General features: G+C 38.3%; 1 protein-coding gene across 1 annotated transcript in view; it reads right to left on the reverse strand.

Moving 5' to 3' along the window:
• The window catches only part of LOC124855325 (AT-rich interactive domain-containing protein 1B-like), a 319405-nt gene extending 296069 nt beyond the window's left edge, over positions 1–23336 (reverse strand). Inside the window, exon 1 of the mRNA XM_047345084.1 lies at positions 23240–23336. Coding sequence (XP_047201040.1) covers positions 23240–23260 — 21 coding nt within the window. The 5' untranslated portion in view covers positions 23261–23336. The remainder of the gene's footprint in view (positions 1–23239) is intronic.
• Positions 23337–23692: the final 356 nt, after the last annotated feature.

A 23692-nucleotide genomic window follows, 5' to 3' on the forward strand; every position in this document is an offset into this window, starting at 1 on the left:
AACTTTTTGGTCAAGAGGCAGTGGTGCTACTTGAGGAGTTTTTTTTTCTTTAGCATTAATAGACTGAGAGGCTTTAAACATAATGAGAAAAAGAAAGTCTATTTCATGCTCTTTCACTGTACTCTAAATAATCCTGCAGATGAAATTTCTAATCTCCCTCCAAACAGGAGAGAGTTGTTTAACCAAGACCCTAATTACGCCCAGCATCAAATTAAGATGTTTAATAAAAATGTTTAGTAAAACATTTCATAAAATGTATTAATAAAGAATAAAGGCAAGGCAGCAGAAAACAAAAGGCAACTTGGTAATGAGATTATCTCCGCCGGGCGCCCAGCACACATCATTGTAGTTCAGACAAATGGAGGAGATTAGGAGTCACATTCAAAACAGCCTAATCCACAAATGACTGCAGATATGATTGCGTTCTATTGTGATTGGGGAGAAAGTGTGGTTGGATTTATCTGAAATCCCGAAGAGTCCTTTAAAGTACAGTTGTACATGACAGCGCAGAGCCAGTTGAAGATTAGTTGAATCCATCTGTGATAAGCTTCTGCAGTTTGGCCACAAACGGAGATAAACAAAAATCTGAAGACCAGATGATGTAACACACATTCAGCAGCTATAGATTATCCCCAAAGCTAAATAATTTACATAATAAATCAAAATATGTTGCAAAACACACAAAGATTTCATTTACTCATTTCAAATAATCAGATGTGCCCTTAAGATGTGTTTAAATGCTACTGTTGAGATTTCCAGTGTTCTTAGCGATTGTTGTAGGTGTTGCTGACCTGCGTCCCATTTCTCTAAAGGCTATATCACACTCCTTCATCCCTGACCTCCCCCCTTTAGTTCCTGACAAGGTCAAACATCTCCCATTAGAGAAAACCAGGCCTTGTCTTTCTGCCAGGGAAGTATCCGAGTCATACATCGTGAAGGTCAGGGGCTGCATAATGAACTGGAAAATGCCAGTTATATTACTCCTCGTTTAAATGGCGGATTTTCCGGCACCAGGAACAAGGATGATATTTACCACTTTTTTTGCCTCCCTGGGCCCACTTAATCCAGCTGAGGGTGTGAAATTGAGTCATAAGTGTAAAGGGATATTATGTCCTGCTGCGTTACACTGCACCTATTCTTCTGCAATACGAAGACATGAAGAGGAAAAACTGCCATACCCTCTCACTCAAGTTTTCAGTCAGTCCTCTGAGAAATTCTGACTTTGAAGGAAAACTGATAAACAGTGTAATAATAGTGCAGTGCCTTGCTAAAGTATTCATACCCTTTGACCTTTTTCACATTTTTTACAATTACAACCGCAACCTTTAATGCATTTTGCTTTGGTTTTATTTAATAGGCCAACACAAATTATGAATGAAGAGAAAATGCTAAAAATCTTTCAAAATATTTTAAAAATAAAGTCTGAGAGGCCCCCTTTAATCCGATACCCTCCAAATAAAATCAGCACAGTCATCAAATTAGTAAATAGAGTCTACTTGTAATGTATTCTGAAAATAAGGTTTGCTGGTGAAAAATACTCCATGAAAGGGGAAAATTGGCAAGGAGAATGCTGCTGTTCAAAGAAGGCCATAAGAAGTCCTTGCCAAAGTTTGCCGCAAACCATGTATGAGACACACCAAATGTGTTGCAGGTAGTGCTCTGATGAAAAGAAAAGAAACCAAAGCTGTGGTATTTGACCTAAATGCAAAATGTTTTGCGTGGTGGAAAGCGTCTCCTTGAACACACCATCTCCATGAAAAAACATGGAAGTGGCAGCATTATGCTGTGGGGATGCTTTTCTAGAGCAGGGACAGGGTACAGTTAGGTCCAAGATAACGCTGCTGGCACATTTGGATGAAAAAAAACAAAAAAACATTTTCATTCAACCAAGAAGTTTGTTTCTGATAGGACAAAATAAAGTTAAGAATTTGTAGCAAGTCTAATAATTATGGTCAAAAATGCTATCCATCTAATCTCACTGAGCTGGACATATTTTGTAAAGAGGAATGGGTGGAAATTACAGCCGCTACAGAGCTGGTAGAGAAATAACCCAAAAGGTGTGCAGCTGTAATTGCAGCAAAAGGTCACTCTACAAAGTATTGATTTTGGGAAGCTTCATAAAAACACTTTTTTAGATTTTCATTTGCAAAAAATGTCAGAAGCCGCACATGTTCCTTCAATTTCACATTATGTACTAATTTGTGTTGGACTATCACATAAAATCCAGTTCAAACGCATTGATCCTTGATTACAAATTGTGAAAAAGTTTAAGTATGAATACTTTTGCAAGGCACTACAAAATTGATATTTCTCATAATACCAAAATATAACACTACTGGCAGACTAATTATTAATCTGATTATCCACATTTCTCAACCGATGGGAATGTTAGCAGCCACATGCAGCAGAAGTGATAGTGGCGGGATGACAAAAGGGCATCCAAAGGAGAATTTTAATAATGATTCCTCTAAAACAATTTCCATTAATTTTCAGCCCTCTCACCGGGGAGTAATATCTACATGCCCAAGGCAGGTTTAAATTGCATAGTCTGCCAGAGAAAAAGAGACAAAGACTCCCCAGTGTCCAGCAGCTCTCATCAGCACAGGAAGAGTTGAGAAACACCCAGGAGACAGCACCACAATAATGGAGGCAACACTATTAGCACGGCGTCAAAGCTTGAGATGGTTAAAAGTGGACGGGCATTGTACAAAAAAAAAAAAAAAAAGGTGGATGGCATTCTTTGAGTGATACTGTGAAACAACCCACAAGAGACATGCTGGTTGTGGTTGGAGTTCCTGGGACTTTGCCTCATGTTGACACGTATTACCTCAGGTAGACAGCACAGCCAGATTGTAGCTTTATCTTCTTTGCCTGCTGCATAGCTAACAGACAATGTCAAAGGTAGGACGTGAATAATACCATAATTTCATATTCCGACTCCCTGCCAGGGAATATGTCACTTGGACATCAGGTCACAAACCCAGCCAGCGCGTGAAGGTAGAGCTGCAGCCTCAAGCTTTGCTGAGAGGAGAGGGAAGGCAGCCAGCTAATGTCACGCATACCAGCCTCAGGGATGCTCTGATTTCCCCTCTCGGAGTTATTCCGTGGCCAAGCTGGCATCCCCCGTACCTCCTGGCTCACGTGAGTGCACTTTGATCGATGACACCGGGCAGGTCTCCTGGGAACGGGCACACCTGGCAAACTGTCAGTGGATGCAGGTTTTAAGAGGGTAAGATGGGGTTGCAGTTGCTCTGGGATATCTCTACAGAAGGGACCACTGTGTGTGTGTTTAACATTAGAAGCCCTTTGGAGAACAATTTAGCTGCACATACATACATTTAATCAATGTTTTATCAAATGCTTACTACAAAAGTTAATCTAGTAAACAATAGCAAACAATCCCCATAGCAAACAAATAACATAATAACTGCCAATAACATAAAAATGTTGTCTATTTTAATTTTAATAAAGTAAGTGATGCAATAGCTTGTAAAAAAATGTTAAAATGTATTATATTTTGGTTAATACTAAACACATGGAGATCACATAACCACTGTCTTTCTGAATTCTAGCTACTACCAAAAAAAAAACTTCACAGTAATTAACTGAATAATATTCCTTCATAAATTAATTAATTTAAATATATAAGCAAATAATCAATATTTTAAACAAATAATTTGTGCAACAAATAAATCTTAAATTGCCTCTTCAAACCATAATTAAGGATAGTGCTGATGAGTACCTATACATGATGAATATATATAATAATTATGGTACAAACCTTTAGCTATTTTTGAAGAGAAAAAAAGAGATCTTATTTATGTATTAGTATGAAAACCGCTGAAGTCCTTTCATGGTTAAAGGATCTGAACATAAATACTATTTTAACATAAATACTATTCTATTTTCAGGTTGAAATGATACAATTAACAACGTCTGCCAATAAAAAAACAAGAAGGTATGAATTAATTGTATATTTTTACTAATTCACAGAAGAAGCCATTTGTAGCCATCAATAAGCTTCTAGGAAAATTCTGGCTGAATATATGATCAATCTTGATGGGAGAAATGGTAGAGTTCTTTAAGATGGTTAAGAGCACAACTTTTCAGCGCAGTCTACAAATTTTCTGTGTAGTTCAGATCTGCTTCAACCATTCAAAAACCAATTTATATAATTATTGGTAATATTTGCCTTTTGGAGAAATCCTGTTGTGTCTGAATTTTAATCATCAAGTTGTTGATTTGAGACGACATTAAACAATTTAGAGGTAATCCTTGATTATTCTGCATGCTTTGAGCCATTCACCACTACCACTGAGAGCAAAAGAGACCCACGGCATGATACTGCCACTACTATGCTTAACAGTTGCTTAACAGTGCGCTTAAGTTTGAAAGCTTCACCTGAACTCCTTCATATGTACTTCTTATCAAGCTCAAATAGTTTAACACATTTGGTTTGTCCATGTGGGCAACAACATATTTTAGTTGAGGCTGGACTTTTTTGGTCAGCACTCTCATTCCATGGTGATGTGAAACTTGTATTAATGCAGTGAAACTGTTGTTCCAGCCAGTTCCAGTTCATGCCAGACTTTAACCTTGATGGTTCCTGGAGTCTTCCTGATCCTTCTAGCTCCATTGTTCTTCATCTGATGCGGATAATGAAGGCGATGAGAGGAATTTCGACAGATCTGGGTGTTCCAACTGGACAATTATAGCCGACAGAATTCAGAATAGCTTTTGGAATGGATTAAGCAGCCTTAAAATAAATTTCTGCAAAGCCCCCATTCAATATAAACAAATTACACCAAAAACTATGACACCAGAATTATGACACCAGAATTATGACTTGTTGATTGTTACAAAATCATGTGGCTGAAGTGCAACTTGCCAAGAAACTTTAATTAAGTGTATATGTAAATATTTTAGCCTGCATAATTTTGACCGTGTGTATTAGAGCACAGTGCACCTAATTCTTGTTTTTTAAATTCATTGAAATTGTCTGTTGTATTATTATTTCACCTTTAAATAACAAGCAGTTCAAATGAATGATTTAGCCCACCAAATAAACAGGAGACTGATGCCTATGACAAGCATGTGTAAACTATTAGCTCTATCTTTGGCCTAACTACAGCACATTCATTGTAGCATTACTGTCAAATGATTTACAATAAATCTGTGAACAATAAATCATGGCTCCAATAATTTTCAAAAGGACTTTTGCGTTCCAACCAAGATCGATAGCTGCTTTATTGGCAGTTTTAGACAGTGATTGGTTGCAAAAGTAGAGAAGCTTCATTCTTTTTTTGGTCAAAGTGTCCCTAGCATACATATAATGTAGTTGATACATTTCAACTAGTTCAATGAAAATAAACAACAAACAAACTAAATGCATTTATCTCTCTCTTGTCACTCTCACAAGATGAAAAGTTTATTTCCTATAAAACTTTTCTAATACCCTGTCCCTTCCCGAGGTTGGATGTCTCATTTGCAAGTGAGGATTTGGAAGACAGAGGGCTGTCCAGCAGCCTGTCCGTCAGAGAAGCTCACTGAGGAGAGTGTGTGCCTGAGCTTGAAGGAGGGTGCATGTGTGTGTTGATTAATACCGGGAGGGCAGGGCAGTGCTCAGGCTGCGGCTGTCGGGAAGACGGAGAGACAGGACACTTCTTTTCACTGCCGCTCAGGGAAAAGTCTGCTGGAGGAGAGGGTAATGAGCCAGAAACGGGCTGAGAGACGAGAAGGCAAGACTAAGAGGAGGAGAGTCAGTGGAGGAGGTACAAGGACAGGGCGCCACACTCCACCGCTGACCTCACACATACTCCCACCCCCCTTCACTTGACTTCACCTTGCCATCCCTTTCCCACTCCTGCAGAAAGCCAAGCACCACTAGGGTTCTTATTTTTTCCTGTATTTTTCCTCTGTATGGGTCTCTTGTCTGTTCTGCTCTACATCACACACTAACCTGAAAAGTACATTTGTATGTGCTTCCATGCACACAGTCACAGGTTATGCATGCACATCCCTGCTCCTCTTTGCACATGCATGGCCCATTTCCATTGTGAAAGGTCACATGTACACCTTGCATAGTACACTACACCCAATTAATCTGAAAACAGTAGCAGTTCATCAGAGATGAATAGTTTAAATAACCTTAGTTTAAATTAGAACTGCTTTAAACCGTGATTAATATGGTTTAGTGACATAAGGGGACCTATAAATGTATTATTATCCTTATAGCTTATGCAGCAGGGGCAGAGCTGGACATTAACAGGGCTTACCAGGGCAGTAGTGTAGTATTTAATTTAATTTTAATACAACAAATAATATATATCTTAAATAAATGAATGTAATGATAAATATTTAAATAGTTAAATAATTTAACACATGATTAAATAATTATATGTGAAAATTATTCTTTAAAATTTAGTCATGAGTATATTTTATCTGTCTGCTTTACCCGTCAACTGCAGTTGGTGGTGCTACCACTGCTAAAAACAAGGTGATTGATCTGCGGGTGAGTTGGTGTTTAGTTTAACCAATCAGATGTTATGGTCTATTTCACAAGACATAGTAAAAGTTTAAATTATTTCATGATGGACTGTTGTGAAGGAATTATTGCAATAATTACATCCAGTTATTAACACTAAACAAACTTTTATAAATAAATGAATCCATAATAATTTATTTATTTAGTTGTTTATTTACTTCAGTTATTTTTAAATGATCACACATAATGACTTCACAAATTTGTTGAAGTCATATCTATTTTGGCAATATCACTGTGCTTGGTGTTTAAATTTGTTGGATTTTTTTCATGTGGCTAATCGATATACAATTGTTTGAAAGCGATCATGTGCCTCACCTCTAAACTAACCCTCGACTCCAAGCATGTTTTTGGTGTGTTTAGTGACTGCTTTATATCCACACACAGGCCTACATGTTTAATAATTATTTTGCGAGGATGACATTTTTTAAATAATGCCATGTTTGTAAAAAGATTTTGAGAAAGGACACGAAAATTGAAAAATTTTTATGTGGACAAGGATGGAAGGCTTTAAGTTAATGTGTACCCAATATATTATATTTGTATGTGTAAAAGAAACTTGTCGGAGTTAGGCACCAAATCTGGCTCTGTTTACGTGTACGCTGAAAGATATTTACAGCTTATACTAAACAACAGCGTTTAAATGATTTGGATTTAGAACAAAGTCCTATATCCTAATAACCCTGACTCAGAGTAAGGAAAGAAAACCATCAAGACCCACATAAAAGGCTCAAGGATGTCCAGTGTTGGGACCACAGCCATGGATACAACATGAAAGATGCGGTACAAACTTTTCTGGAACTTTCAAAATAAATTACATTTAACCTACTTCCAACATTTGGAAAAGGGGGGTAGCAGCGGACTTCCCATGATGCCACTGGCTGCATAAAAGCCCCCCCTTTCCAATGGTCCTTTCTCTACCACCCTTGACTCCGCTGAGAGACTGGCTGGGGAGACAGTCTCTCAGCGGAGTTTGAAGAGTTTGTCTGCAAACAGACAAACTCTTCAAACTGGATCCAAGAGTGTCATACGATCACGCGATCATATGCACTGAGTTAAGTACGAGTGAATCACTGTTTGTGTATCCGGTATTCATTCATAAAAAGGGGAAATTAAGGTATAAGCATTTTGCCTGACTTTCTCTCTGAGGCCTGCAGAAGCAAGCTGTGATCCAGAGAAGTCCCCAGTAGAGACGCTGTCTCTACGAAGCCGAGTGGAGCGGTTTTCCCAGTCTGAGAGGAGGACAACAGGAGCCGCATCACCATGGTAACGTGCAGTTTGGTCGGCCCGACAGAGCGGCCCCCCGGTCACTGGAAGCTAACCCTTTGTTCACAGAGCTTTCTTCAAACGTCGTCGTCGCCCTGGACGACGTCGTCGCGTTTCAAACGACGTTAGGATTTGGGCAGAGAGATGTAGGGTAAAATGATCAGAATGTTTTCATTTTCTGAAGTTTGGTTTTGTTTGTGAAACTCTGCTATCTTAGTACTAGCAGGCTATCTGCAGCACACGTGCTCAGTTTTGTGTTCCGTTTGTGTGTTTTTAAAGTTAAGACAAACTTTATTAAAGGGGGATTTTAAACATAGAGGATTGCGTCCGCGTTTATGCATTTTAACCATTTTATTGACGGTATTTTAAAAAGGTGTGTGTTTGATTCTGGTGCTAAGCTATAAGCTTCTTTTGTTAGCTTTAACTGCTAACAAGCTAAGAACATGTGCTTGCAGCTAAATAATATTTACCCAGAAAGGTTGTTAGTTTTCAATCTAGTAAATAATAGTTCCCTAAACTTGATAACTAAGTAAACACCATTAAGCCAATTTCCCCAGAAAGATTGAATATTGAATATTTTACCACTTCCTTAATAATATTTTTTTGAATATTATTTTAATAAATAAAGGCATATAATGAGACACCATTGAGAATTAGTCATCCAGAAGGTTGGTTTTATTCAGCAGATCATTCTTTAAACATTATTTTATTAAAATAATATTTTATCTAATCTTGTATTGTGAAGGGTTGTCTAAAGGTGTGCTGATTATTGCCTAAGTTGGTTCCAAGACTAACTTAACTCAGTTTCCAGATTCTTCAAAATAATCCTTGGTTCTCAAACATGAACATTGCATGGTAATCTTGCATCACTCTTTTGGTCATGGTTTCAATCATCTTTAACCAACTTGTTTATATTGTACATAGCCCATTAGTCTTCATTATTCTTTAATTCTGCTTGGTAGTTTAGTTGGATTTTTTTAGCATAGTGAAGAGTTTGTTGATTGAAATATGTTTAATTTTGGGTTGACTTGTTTTTGTTAATAAATTCTTGTATTTTAAGAAATTGTGTGAATTCATTCCATGTGTGTGCAGAGTTTTGCTGTTCAATAATGTCAGAGCTTGGCTCACCCTTTTCGATTTTGTCCTAATAGCATCGCCTTACTGGGCTGGTATTCACAGGACAACCCTTAACAGACCGGAATATTATTTGATAAAATATTAAGGTATTAATATTAAATAATATATTCAGATTCATAGTCACAACAATACTGTCTCTCACCCTCCTTTTGACAATAATTTATAGAATCTGTATGGGGTTTAGGACAGGTGAGTTTGCTGGCCATACCATTGTTATTAAACCAGGTTTTGGTACTTTTGGCAGAGTGGGCAGGTCCTGCTGGAAAATTAAATCAGCATCTCCATAAAGTTTGTCAGCAAAGGGAAGAAAGAAGTTCTTAAAAGTTTCATGATAGATGGCAACACTGACTTTGTAATTGATATAACACAGTAGACCAACACCAGCAGATGACATGGCTCTTTAAATAATCACTGACCATGGAAACATTTTACTGGTGGAGAGGTAGAGAAATTGTGTCAATTCATTCCATGTGTGTACAGAGTTTGGCTGTTCAATAATGTCAGAGCTTGGCTCACACCTTTCTATTTTGTCCTAATACCATCGCCTTACTGGGCTGGTATTAACAGGACAACCCTTAACAGACCGAAAGATTATTTGATAAAATATTAATATTAAATATTAAATAATATTTTCAGATTCATAGTCAAAACACCAGTAAATTAATCATAATAAAAGATAATAAAAAACAATTTCTGATTTTTTTTTTCATTCAGAAATTTAACAATAACATGTGTTAATGTAGTTCTAGTATTTTCTTTTAAGCAATAATGCATAGTTATATTTCTATTTAAGTAAATAATACACTTTGTAGATTACCAAATGAATTGGCAGCAGCTTATAATAGTTCTTATGTATGTTAAATTAAGTTTTCTAAAATGATCATTGTAAAAGGTTATTTTGTAACAAAGGCTTACAGATAAACTGTATTTGATTTGACTATATAACCTGCAGCAAAGCAATGTTTTAGGCAGTGTTTTAGACTAAAGGTTTAAATGATATTTGAGTCAAACGTGGTGCATCATAAACTTCTGTGTTACTGGATCTCAGTATTGCGTTCGATAAAGTTGATCATAACATTCTGATAGATTGAACAAAATGGTGGGATTGTCTGGTACAGTGGTAAACTGGGTTAGTTTAGTTTATTGAGCTGTTGCGAATAAAAGTTTAAAATAAAATAAAAAACAAGAGCAAAACTTATCAGTGATACATAGACCTGTTTGAAAAGTAGCAGTTATAAATAAATAAACTATAATTCCCTTACCCCTTTTAGATTATATTTTCCATCCCAAATAAATCATGGCTCAGATCTTATTCAGCAGACTGGTACTATTCTGTGTCATTTTTATTTAATCTAAGCAAACAAGATCACATATGGGATTCGTCAAAGCTCCGTTCTCAGGCCACTTCAATTCAAAATCTCCATAATGCCCTCCCTTTAGAGAATCGAGTTCCACATCTTTTACAATATCTATGCTGATAAAATACAACTTTAAATTTCTGTATTACCAACTGACCATAGTCCATTACGGTCTCCCAGTCAATTATTCCTAATATCCACGAGTGAATGAGCCAGAATTTCCTCCGGCTTCATGCAGAAAAAACAAAAGTATTGTTTCTGGTTCCGAAAATGCAACATTGCAGATCAGAACTCAACTAGACTCAATTAGACAAAAGACCACTGAGCATCCAAAAAACTAAGAGTTGCTGGTCAAGTATGAATTATGTAGATCCCTCTAGTCACCAGAGACCTTTGTACTCAGTAGTCCCAAGAGAGAACTAAAGAAGGAGAGGCAACATTTAGATAATGTCATCTTCAGCTCTGGAACCTGCTCCCTGAAAACCTGACATGTGCAACACTGTTAGCTCTTTTAAATTAGGAGTGAAAAGCTTACATTTACAGCACCTTAATGCAAACATAAAAGGTCAAACATAACTTTTATCAGTTAATTTCTATCATGTCTATCATGCCTCCGATTCTAATTTTTATTTTAATGGTTTTTATTTATGTGATGCTTCATTTTTTACTGTTGTCATTGTGTAGTTAGTGTTTTTAAAGTGATTTGTCCGACCCTTCGTCTCTGTGTAAAACATATGGAATTACCCTGCATACAGAATAATGGTGCTATATTAAACTTGCATTGCCTTGTATGTTTTTTTTCATCATTTGCTTCACTGCCCCCAAGTGGTCAAACAGTTTTGGCTTAAAGGTAATCCATTTTTAAAGGACTAAAAGGCTTAAAGGTGCCTCAACATTAGAAGTGGAAACAAATTGAGCTTCATTTTGAACACTCAGCCTAAGAGCAAAAACTGCAACCACATGAAACAATCAGATACCTTGTGCCTTTTTACAGTAGTCAGAAAGAGAGCAGGTAAATACTTGCCCACAGGTGGGGATTAAGAATGGGCAGTCACTGTTATGACAGGGTCATAGAGTCAAGGTCATGTCATGCTTTGTGAGATTATTACCCTCTAGATAAAGTTTTGTATTTTGGTGCTGCTGAGCTCTGTCTTAAATGAGAGCTAGGGCTGTGTGGAGACTATCTGCTCAGAGAGGATGCATTCACTAAGACTTATGAGGGATGGCTGGCCACAAGGGGTGAGGGGCAGGAAATAACATGAGCAATTTCATAAATGGAAGGGAGAGGCTGTGACTTCCTAAATTGTCTGTGAAAGACAGAGGGGGTGGGGGGTTGGCAAGTCAGGGGGAGACAGGGAAAGGAGACGACAGAGATAGAGAGAGATGGCGGGAGGTGAGAGTGACGCAAAGTGTGAAAGGGATGGAAGGGAGAAGAGTGAAGAAGAGGGTGTTGGCGGTAAATGGATGAGAGAGGCAAAGGGAGGCAGGGAAAATCTGAGAAAGAGAGAGTGGAGAGATGAAAAGATGCAGAGGGCAGATTTCCCACAAGCTGAGTGAGCACCTCTATTACCCTTTCTCTCCTCCCTTCTGCCTTTTCCACCCCTCCTCTATCTCTGTGTCCTATCAGCCTCAGTGTGGCATCCTCTCACATCAGATTAGCTCCAGCCCTGAGAGACGGCTCAAACTCCTCTGTCAAAGTTATTTAAAACACATCCAATGCTGAGGCCATGCTCCATTCTGCTTCCTCCTATCATCCCTCCTCCCTCCCTGCTCGTCCTTGTCATGGCCCAAAACTTAGGCTGAGGCAGACTGCTTGGCAGCCTAGCTGGAATGCACATCTCCCCATGGCGTTGAAAGTCGCTATCAATCAAGCATGAGGGCATGGTGGAGGACCTAGGTGTGGCAGATAGCATGGAAGATATTGCAGGGGACCCACACAAATTGCATGACCTGAATGTCCAAAATGTTGTTTTGTGTACAAATTCAGAAAAATGTCAGCGTAGACAATAAACAAGTAGCTTTGCATGTGTAGAGCACAAAGCACCTAAGAATTTACCTTTTATCTACAAGAGCTACTTTTCTCTAGGTCCCAATAAAATGTCTTTTTCAAACAATTAAAATAACCACTTATTTAATGCAGGTGGCATCCCATCAGACGTATGATCCTGTCAGTTGTTATGTTCAAAAATGTTTTGTATGAATGTCTGTTAATGCCTGTTAAAACCCTTCTTACAAATAATCTTGTTCTGCTTACTTTGAAATTCAGAAAGTTTTAAAATAATCCATCATTGGTTGTTACTTTAAGTATCGACAATAGTGTTAAACCTTGAACGTGAACCTGTTTTTAATTCAGTGGTATGATTAGGTGTTTGAAACTTTGAATGTGAAAACAGCCCCAGGCATGAGATTTTGACTGCAGTGTGACTTAATGGGATCTTCCCTAGTCTAAAGTATGTTTTAGAAAAATAATGCAATCACTCCTTCCCTTATTTGTTGTCCAACATGACATAGCGCTCACAATCCTCCCCCCCCAAGTCCTTCTGGATTTGGTCAGGCTGTCCCTCATCGCCTCCCCTAGAAGCTTAAGCCCCTTTGTGATCATCCCTTTGTTTCTGTGTGTGTGTTTATTACAGCTCCTGATCAACTGAAAGGTCCCAACATTGAATGGGATATTGATATTGCCCTACCAATATTACATCCTGATCCACCTTGGGAGGTTTTGATAAACCTGTACCCATTATGAAATGTAAATGTAACATTCAGCATAAGTTTGTGTAAAGCTTCAGCATGATTTTGTGTTATTTCCCTGTCTTGCCCTTTTCCCTTTGTACCCACTTTGATTCAGTAAGTGATCCAAAGAAGGGGACCTCCTGACATCCAAACCCTGTACCAGAACTCACAGGTTGTCAGTCTTAAGTGTGACCTGTGGCAGACAGAACTTATGTTGGAGCATAAGCTTACTAACCCTCCAGATGGGAGGGTGAGATGGAGGAAGGGAAATTGCCATAGCAAAAACACACATTGGTTCTGCAAAAGTAAACAACTACGTCTGACCCAGTAAGGCACCCTTCCTAGTTATATTATGGTAGTTCTGATGCTGAATGCCAAGAACCTGATAAGCCCATTGTAATTCTTAGATTGAATCAGTTCATTTACTGTTTTGCGCATTTATTCCCTGGTCATAAAACTTAACCTTCAGACAGTAGTTTGATTATATTTGTTTGTGTGTTTCTTTTTGTTTAATTAATAGTTAGGGATTAGATTTTATGTTAATCAATAGTACATGTAAGTTTGTTTTCCTAATACTGATTGTACTCAGTAATTTTTCTATAATCTTTCATTAAAGTGCAATAAATAATAAATAAACCCTAAGATCCTGAGAAGTATCTGCCAAACTGAATTATGAACATTAAAATAATTTAAAGTAGGCTAATATCTCTTCAATTGCTTCGTGCTTGATAAGGCAATTCCTAGTTCATTTTGAGTCCTGCAAAGAACAGCATGGCAATTAAGTTCAAGTGTCAACTTGGCTAAAAAAAAAGGCATGACTGTGCATTGCCCAGCAAGCTATGGATGACTCCTGTGACTAAGATGAACAGGTCACGCCATGAGGAATTTTTTATGGGAAAAGCAGGTTTGGTGTGGCACAGCCCAGCCCATTTTCTGACAGAGTCACTGTTTGAGCTCTCTAGTCATGGCCTTGGTGATGAATGGCCTCCACTGCCAGAGAAAGAAAGGAAAAATTGGGCCAGGGAGCCCTTGGAGGATCAATACGGACAGACGGGAGGACCTGCTTCGCATGTTAAAAACCCTGCACTCACTCTTTCTGCTGTCTCCTGCATCACTGACGGACAAACCTCTGGGAGCGAGTGGGCGGGGAGCCGAGGTTGTGGATGGAGGGCGTGTGCGTGCATGTGTTTCTACATGAAGTGTGTCAGCAGGTTTCTGGAGGGACTGACTTGTCAGCAAACTCAAGGTCGACACCAAAGCGCCAAGACGCACACAGACACACGTGCTGACACAACTCTGCTAATCCGATACCCACTGTTGATGCCTTGAAAAGGGGCCACACTGTGACATTGTGATTCAGAGGTGTCTAAGGCGATGGATATCCTATTAATGAGCCCAAAACAATGACTAGACTAATGAGCTTATAATGGGAATATTGAATGCATGGGAATGGGATTGGGTCTTGTGTGAGCCAAGAAGGGGAACATTGAATAAGAGCTATTGCACAAAGGCTAGAGGGCTAGAAGCTTGAAATGAATACAAACTGCATAGAGCAAAGCTGAGGATGTAGGGGCAGGGCAGCAGAGTGGGCTGCACAGTCAGCCCAAATCAATACACCCACAGCCACATTTGGGTTCGAGATATACAAGACCAGGCAGCTTCTCCAAGCATAAATAAAACACTTTTTGCCTTTTATTTGTAAAATATGTCTTACTTGGATCCAGTTAGAACTGACGGCACACATGTAATTCAGCCTTTATCTGTAAATGAATAAACAATCTAAAATCTTCAAGGAGTGAACTAAGCAAAACAGAGAACACACAGAGAGGCAATAGCTAAAAAGGAATCACATTCCAATTGCTCTGTCTTATTGCAGCTCCGCTGCTTTCGGGGAAGTCCCTACATGTGATTTGATTACATTTGGACAGCCTTATTTTCCTCTTGATCTCACACATTAAGGACCCCACAACTCACTAGAGCAGTAAACAGGGGGAGGAGGGACGGATTAGCACGCAGCTGTTGGGACCGGGCAGGTCAATGCTTGAAATCTGTGGCCCTCTCCGGTGAAATCTGCCAGCCTGTACTTCAGAGACACTTGTGTATAAAGGCCTAAAATGCTCCAAGCAAGATGAAAGGTAAGGAAAAAAATACATTGGTCTTGGTGTTACACTGGTAAAAATGTGCATTTAGTTGGTATGCACAATGATTTGCACAAGTGTTTATACCCACTGAACAATATAAAGAAGTGCAAAGTTGTGAAGTGGAAGGGAACTATTTAATTAACAACCCTCTCCTTTCACCTCTTTGCAGTTTCCCTGTCCCAGCAAAAGAAAAGAAACCTCTCAGCATGATGCTGCCACCACCATGTGTCACTGTGAGGATGATGTTCAGGGAGACGTGACACACTAGTTTTTCTCCACCCATAGCATTTACACATAGGCCACAAAGTACATTTTTAGTCTCATCTGACCTGTGCACCTTCTTCCACATGATTGCTGTGTCCCCTCCATGGCTAGTACGAAGCCTGATTTCTTATAACTTTCTTCCAACAAAGCCTTGTTTAGGCCACTCTCCTATAAACACCAGATTTGTGATATACAAATCTGGAGTCCCTCACCTGAGCAGTGGACACCTGCAGCTACTCCAGACTTACCATGGGGGACTTAGCAGCTTCTCTGATTAATGTCCTTCATTGCCTAGAATGTCAGTTTAGGTGAAAGGCCATGTCATTGCAGGTTTTCAGTTGTGCTATGCTCTTTATTTACCTGCATTTTTTTAGCTTATATCTGACCTGTCTACTATGTTCCTTGGTTTATTGACTTATAAAGGCAGCTGTTTTCACTGGATTTTATTTTGGGGTGTCCAACAGTAGGGGGCACATTTAAATGCACAGCACTCTTTTGATATAGTTTTCTTTGCGAAACAATTTGTAAATCATAGAAGACAAACCAAGGTTTAAAATCAGAATGTTCACGTGGAATTGATCCAACATGTTTAAAATTACTATGAAACAAGTTGACCACCCAAAACATTTTAGCATCTCATCTTGTCTTCCTGTTGTATAAAATTTAAAGCAAACCTCTGTCTGGCACATATCTCCGCTTTCTGTTTGAGCATGTCTAAGTGTGTGTGCAATGCTGAGGTAAGAAGAGGCATGTTCCTAACAGTACATGTCTGCTCACAGAGCAGCTAGCAAATTATCCCTCTTAATTATCTAATGACGAGATGGAATTGATGTTTTTGAAGCACTGATTGGATAATCAGGAATGTTGGCCACAGTTATTCTCCTTGGCTGGTCTCAGTCATCCGTCTGATCTGGTCTCCTTGTTTTGGTAATTTGCTCAGTTGCACAGCATAGTCCCACAATAACCTATTTAATTCAAGATTAAACATAAAAGAATTGGAGATGTTTCTGTACATCTTGGAAAATAGGCAAACTTTATGTGTCTCTGTAAAGTATAGAAGGACTTTTTCTAACAGAGGGCCAACATTTTCATCACTTTGAAAGGCAACCTTTTTTGTTTTGTATCAGTGATTTACCTCCACCTTTATCTGCAAACAGACATGCAACTTTAAAGGTTACTTTTTTTCAAAACTGCCTGCAGTTTTGCCTCCAGACAAAAGTCACGTCATGGTCACGTCATGTTTAGTTCCTTTGTCTTCTTATATCAGCAGTCTGTTTTCTATAAACTCTCTCAAAGAATGTTCTGGCATAGGCCCATGCAGCATCAGGATACAGGAGAGCAAGAGACACGTGTGACACTGATTGTGCCCTTTTTTAATTAAACCCTACCTGACCTTAGTGTTGGGACATCATTAGTTCTCCCTTGTAATCATCACACAGCAGCAATTACATTATGTTTGGGCCCATTTGCATTTCACAAGACTTCCTTGAACAATCAAAGCTGGTTTGGGAAATTGAAATGGAAGCTAAAGAAAGTGTACACTCTTAGAAAAGCAGATAGATTCAATTTCACAACACCAAAGAGCAATAGATTGCTGCTTAATATCACCGGAGTATTTAGAGTAAAGGTTAAAAAGGCTGGAACGGGAGACTGGACTACCACTGTTGCTATGCACATGTTCTCTGCATGGAGAAGAATTCAAGAAAACTCTCCAAGTCTTTATTTTTTGGAGTTTCAAAAATTCAGCTAGGACCTAGAAACAAGTTCCCCTCAGAGAAATCTGCTTCACTTTGGTACAAGAGAAAGATAGAAGAGAAACTCGGACACTAAAAATAACCACACTCTGGATTACTCGGGCGCATGCCGGCGTACATTTCCCCACTTACAGAAAGCACACTACACAGAAAACACACACAAGCACAGAATACAGCCATCTATGGAAGTACGTACTTCAGGGAGAGTGCACAAGGGGCAGATTCTCTCTCTGCATTGTGGTTCACAGCAGGTCTGTGCTGGAGTAACGTTTCTCTCCCAGAGGTGCTGTCAACTCGAAACGCTTGGACGTCACAGACATGAAAGAGGGCCCTTTGAAAGCTCGTATGCACAGTTTGGCATTCAAACCAGCCAAAGGAGACATTTTTCTACCAGCTCCTCTCAGCCGTCTGCTGATACTAAATCTGACAACAACAGCAGAGTGAAGTTGCTGTGTTAGAATGCCTGAAATCCCTCTGGAGCCTCTGACTCTCTGGCAGCAGACAATCGGTCATGCATTCACGTTTTCATTTTGCAAAGATGACTTTTTTTCAGTCCAGTTACAGAGATTTGTAAAGCCATTACCTCTCGAACCTTTTCCCATGCTGTGACATCCACAAACTGCTATATGTGCTCAATGACCAACACAGAGTAGAACAATACTTTTTTTAAGTGGAAGGAAAATGATATATTTGGTTTTCAAAATTTTTACAAATAAAAATACCAAAAGTGTGATAGCATTTATATTCAGCCATTTTTAGTCTTTTACCCCTAAATAAAATCTAGTGAAACTAATTGCCTGAAACTCAGTGGATCGACAGCTGCCCACTTCAGCGCCTATTTACAGGTCATCTTTTTCAAAAGGGCCAAAACGTTCAGAATAACTCCAGTCATTCAGAACACACTTTGTTCGCAACCCTACCTCCTAGTTGACTGACAGTAATACAAGCCCACACCAACAGAATACAATTACAAAAAAGTTTCTTTTTCTTCATACATCTGTAGTCAAGCAGTTGTTAAGGGGCTTTAAATTTTCTGGAAAACCAGACCATCAATTTATGAGCACAAATGCCTTTTTAGAATTCACCGGGAAGACTGAAAACTATGGGGTAAGAACGCTGTCAAAAACAATGTGTATGTAAAGACGGAAATGTGTGCATATTAGTCAATAGTTGTGCATAAGTAAAATCCAAAAGAGGTATTGTATATTTTCTCTATACGAATACAAAATAAAATGTTACAGCTTCAAGAAATTACAAACACAAAGTTCAAGTTTACAGTTGTGGTTTATTCTTTATGAATACAATATGCTATAACAGTTTGTGAATACGGTTTCTTTTCTTTGAGAATACGAATTTACATCAGCGACTTGGCTCAGAATATAGTGGGTGGAGTTATACAATGATGTACAGTAGGTGGCAGTATGCACCTCTGAATTTGTTGCGAACCGCCAGCAGAAGAAGAGAAGAAGAAGAAGAAGCAGCAGCACTAGCCCCAAGATGACGGATCAACTCTCTCAAAATTTATGTTGGGTAATTTTTATTATTATTCAATTAATGTAATATATGTTGATAATTTAATTAATCCCTTTTTGCATGTAATGTGAACAGCACAGCTCATAATATATACCTAATAACTGTGGGTTGTTAGCTATACAGATAGTAAAAACCAAATTAGAACATGGAAAATTAGGTCTGCTCAGTGACACAGAAAATTGCCTTATTGCTTTCCATATTCTGATATAACTACAGAAGCTAACAGGCTATCATTTCAAACCAGGATGCAATAACTTGGGAAAAATTCCAAGTTTTTGCACTTGGATCACAAGAGGACTTATTAAAACGGCAAATAAAATAAAACAGATGAAATTCAACATATTTTTGAGGTATTTTCTTATGTTTAAATTAAGCTAGAGGAGCCTCGCCATGAGGCTTATTTTACCTTCACTGAATCACAATAACTTAAAATGAGGCTATTTTTTAAAATAGCAATGACTCTCTGAGGAAATTAATCACATAAAGGGAAAAACGTGATAAGAACAGCTAACAGGTTATTACAGCATGTCGTGTTCACCGTGCATTAAAAAAATATATACATTTCAAACCATCGAGAAAGAACAAAGTCCATTCTGCTGCAGATTCCACATTAAGGCAATTTAAAATACTCCAGACCGCCCAACTTAGTGGTTGAACTTCTGTGTAACTTAATTTGACAAGATTAATTATACAATTAAATTCAAACTTCTCTCAATTATGTGGAGAAATGCCGCCTGCCTGCTGAGGCCGACCTTTCACCTTTGCCGAGGCGAGGTACCTGATAAGCATAATTTTAAACAGGAGCAGAAGAAATTGCTGTCTGTTTTGTCAGCGCGCTAGACTCAGCACATTATAGTTCCTAATTGCTGACAGACTTTGTAAACGTGCCCTTGACATGGAAAAGGGAAATGTTATTCCATTTACATGCACATTACTGAACGCGCGGGAGCTCCTTCTTGATTGACAGGACTATCCACTCAATCAAATAACTTAATTGTCTGTCAATTGATTCTGTAATTACAATTGACAGTCTTGCCACTTCTATTTCATTGATTCATCATCTGTGAAGAGCAAATATTTAATGACATCATATGGTTTTAGCACTGGGGCTGCAAATGTCATCTCCAAAATGTGGTGCCAGAGTGATTTAGGAAACCAGACCTTTCCAGGCCTTTCATGTTTCACACTAAAATTGGATTATGCCCATTGCATCTCATCAGAATACAAAGAGATTTCCAGAGTGGGTATTTATATTTTAGGCAGTGTTTTGGAAATTTTCTAAAAGTTAAATATAAAATCTGTGTTTGCCGTGATTCCCCTGTCTTCTTGAAGTTTTGGAAAATCAAAATAGGCAAAGCATCAAAATGAAAATGTGACCTTTACATGAAAGATGGAACAGTCAGCCACAATTAAGTTACATTTTCAGAAGTATTGATTTAAAATAAAAAGGAAAATAGAATCCTTTGAAAAAAAAAATATGATATTAGTTTTATATCAAAGCCTACAAAGTAATAAAATATTTACTTTTAAAAAATATATGTTTTGATGCAAGTGGCCCTCCATTCAGAGTATTTTAATTAGGAAAGGGGCAACGTAGATTACTACATAGAATTTGAATTTATTTAGCTTTAAGCCAAGAAAAAGAAGATGCTTTTAGGATAATAAAATAATCCTAATGACCAGTGATAAGGAGTGTGGCTACATACTAAGTATTAAAGGAAATAAGCTGAATCAGTGTCCAGAAGCCCTGAAACTCCATCACCCTAAAATGGAATCCAGATGTTGTATATCAGTCTGTCTTACCAAAAAAGCAAACCGGCACAAAAAGTGCCAAGTGTCAATAGGAACTCAGGTTTTATTGTGGAGACTGAAGAAGTATACATAACTGGTGACACTGGGTTCAGGAGAACTAGACAAGACAAAATTTTAGCAATATTTTTAAGAAAACCAAGAATCGCTGTTGTTTTGTGTCGACAAAAGGAATTAAGATTCACAATTCACCACTGTTAAAGAAACTTTAAAGAATCAGCATTCACTTTCAGCTGCATGGTTTTGCAGTTGTTAGTGAAGAATGAATTGGATTTGAATCTGCATGGAGTCTTGGGTCTTTCTGCATAGAGTTTTAATGTTCTCCCTGTGAAGGGCTGGGGCTTTTTGGGTACACAGTACTCATGTGCTTGGTTGCCAGTCCTCTGTGCATCTGTCCCCTGTGATGGACTGACGACCTGTCCAGGATGTAACCAGCCTTTCCTTCAATAACCTCTGGACATAGTCACCAGTTCCACCTGTGACCCTGGAGGGTTAAGCATGAATTTAGTGCAGGTCTGACTAGTTCATTTATTGAAGTTTTGTTGTTTGCCTAATTCTAATGACAAAAACGCATTTAAAATCCACTTTTAGTGTTTTCATTTATAAAATAGAGGTTCAATAAATTTTAAACTGTGTTTTAAAGGTGTCTCTGATCCTTGTATAATTATTCAGTTTAATCAATTATCGTATTTTAGATTTTGTACCAAAATGATCAAACACTTTAACTCATTAAAAAATGTGAAATAAACCTTTAGTTTAGCACATAAAGGATATTCTAATGTGGGTTCCAACTTTAGTACTACTAGATGTACTCAGGTACATCTGAGAAAACTAGAATACTATGAATAAGTTAGATATTTTTCCCTCTCATTGCAGAAAGTGAAACTCATATTATATAGATTCATTACACAGAGTGAAAAATTTCAAGCCTTTACTTTTTGTAGTTTTGATGAATATGGCTTAAAGCTTATGATAACGCCAAATTGTGTCTCAGACATTTGAAGTATTACATAAGATGGATTAAAAATACATATTTTATGCTAAGCTTTTAAAAAGTATGTTTATTTATATGCCCTCAATACTTGCTTGGTTCAGGTCAGGCCAGTTTGCTGACCAATCAAACATAGCAACAGCATGGTCATTGAACCAGCTTTTGGTACTTTTAGCAGTGAGGACAGGTGTCACGTCATGCTGGAAAATGAAATCAGCATCTCCATAAAGCTTGTCGGCAGAAGGAAGCATGAATTGCTCTAAAACTTCCTTGTAGATGGCTGCATTTACTATTGACCAACACCAGCAGATGACATGGCAGCTCAAATCTTCACCGACTGAGGAAACTTTACTCTGGGCTTCCAGCAGTGCAGATTCTCTGCCTCTCCACCCTTTTCTCCAATCTGGGACCATGATTTCCAAATTAAATGCAAAATTTACTTTAATCTGAAAAGAGGATTTTGGACCACTGAACAACAGTCCAGTTATTTTTCTCCTTAGTCCAGGTAATATGCTTGTAGCTTCCTTCGCAATGATCGTTTGTCAATGACTGTCTTCTGGACATTTCTCAAGTCCAGATGTAGATGAAGTAGATTGTTCAAACCGAATATGACATTCATGTCATATTACATGTTTTCTTAACGTCGTGCAACCCTACAGTGAAATAACATTTTACTTTAGAGGCTATGGGAAGCTGCACAGTTTCAGTCCAAAGCATCAGCATCAGTTTCCTAATTACATATTTGAACAAGTGGCATCAGCCAACTCAGTGAGTAGTCTTTAGTAAATCATTTCCATCTATGTAAAAAGGGGTACAACTCAAATCCTTTCTTACTTTAATGTTAGAAATTCGAAGATTGAAACAGTATATCAAACGTACAGTACCTACCAGCATTTCTGAGGCTCATAATAAAACATTCGACTGATGCAGGAACTACTATTTTTTTATGAACTGCAGCTTTGAAAATCTGACTTCCAAGTAAGTTTACCATAACTGATCACTCCAAGTGAGTTAGTAATTACAGAGTACTCCACAAAATCCCACCTTAACATGTTTACTATGCAGTTCAACGGCAGGAATCAACCCAGTATGTTCACAGCTCCCATCATTATGAATATAAACTTTCAGCATCCTTTCATAAAATACTATACCCTTTGCAGCTACATTCGGATTGCTCTGACAACCAGACGGTAAGGCCACTACTAACCCCCACTCATGTTCTTTTATTATTTATGTCGAGGCTATGAGCTGAACCAGCAGGACTGGGTTACAAAGAGCAGGTGGGCTCATTCTCCTTGACAAGCAGGCACTATCATCACAGCTCTCAGAGTGAGAGAGGAGAACTACCAGGGATAGGTGTAAAAGCTGTTTCAAAGACCTTCAAATCCCACTTTCTACACTCACACACTCTCTCTCCTTGTCATCAATGTGTTCGCCCTCCCTCTGTTCCCTTCTGAGGAGAGTGGGGAAAAAAGAAAAGGAATGGCATACTTGACCTTAATCTGCCCGGTAGCGAATTTCAGAGTGATGACATGCTACCTCTGAGGTAAAGGGCAATTGTTTCTTTTCTACCTTGTCTGAGAGCCTATTTGGGTGTTTCAGGTTTAGCAACATTGTTGGTTAAATTCACCCACCTGGATCTTCATTCCCATTTAATTCCATTTCTAGCATTTGCATTTTATAGACTTATTTAGCCAACCATACAGTTTCTTTACCTGCTTCATCCTGTGGAGCATCAAGATGGGTTCCCATCTTCAGCAATCAGCCTGGAAGGGTCGCCAGTTCATCCCAGCACCTGGACAAATGTTTATATATTTTCTTGATGAAATGGTGACTACATCAGTTAAGTTATGGGATGAATGTCAGAAGCAGAATGTGAATGTATACTTCTAAAAATCAACATAAACCCAAGAAATCCTAATCTATCAGGAATGACCACTGGGAATTAACACACACAGAAAAGCTAACATAAGGCATGGGAATTTTGTTCGTATGTCTTTAGTAGTTTTTACCTCCATCTACATGACATCCACCTGCACGGGACTACGGATGGAAACTAGCCTAATGGCTAAAACTGTCACATATACTGGTTTAAACCGTACATTTACTGTTGCTCTGTCCAGTCTTAAAAAAAGAAATCAAAATGAGATGATTGTTTAAAGTTCCTG

Source organism: Girardinichthys multiradiatus, chromosome 19 (assembly GCF_021462225.1).
Source record: "Girardinichthys multiradiatus isolate DD_20200921_A chromosome 19, DD_fGirMul_XY1, whole genome shotgun sequence".
NCBI lineage: Eukaryota > Metazoa > Chordata > Actinopteri > Cyprinodontiformes > Goodeidae > Girardinichthys > Girardinichthys multiradiatus.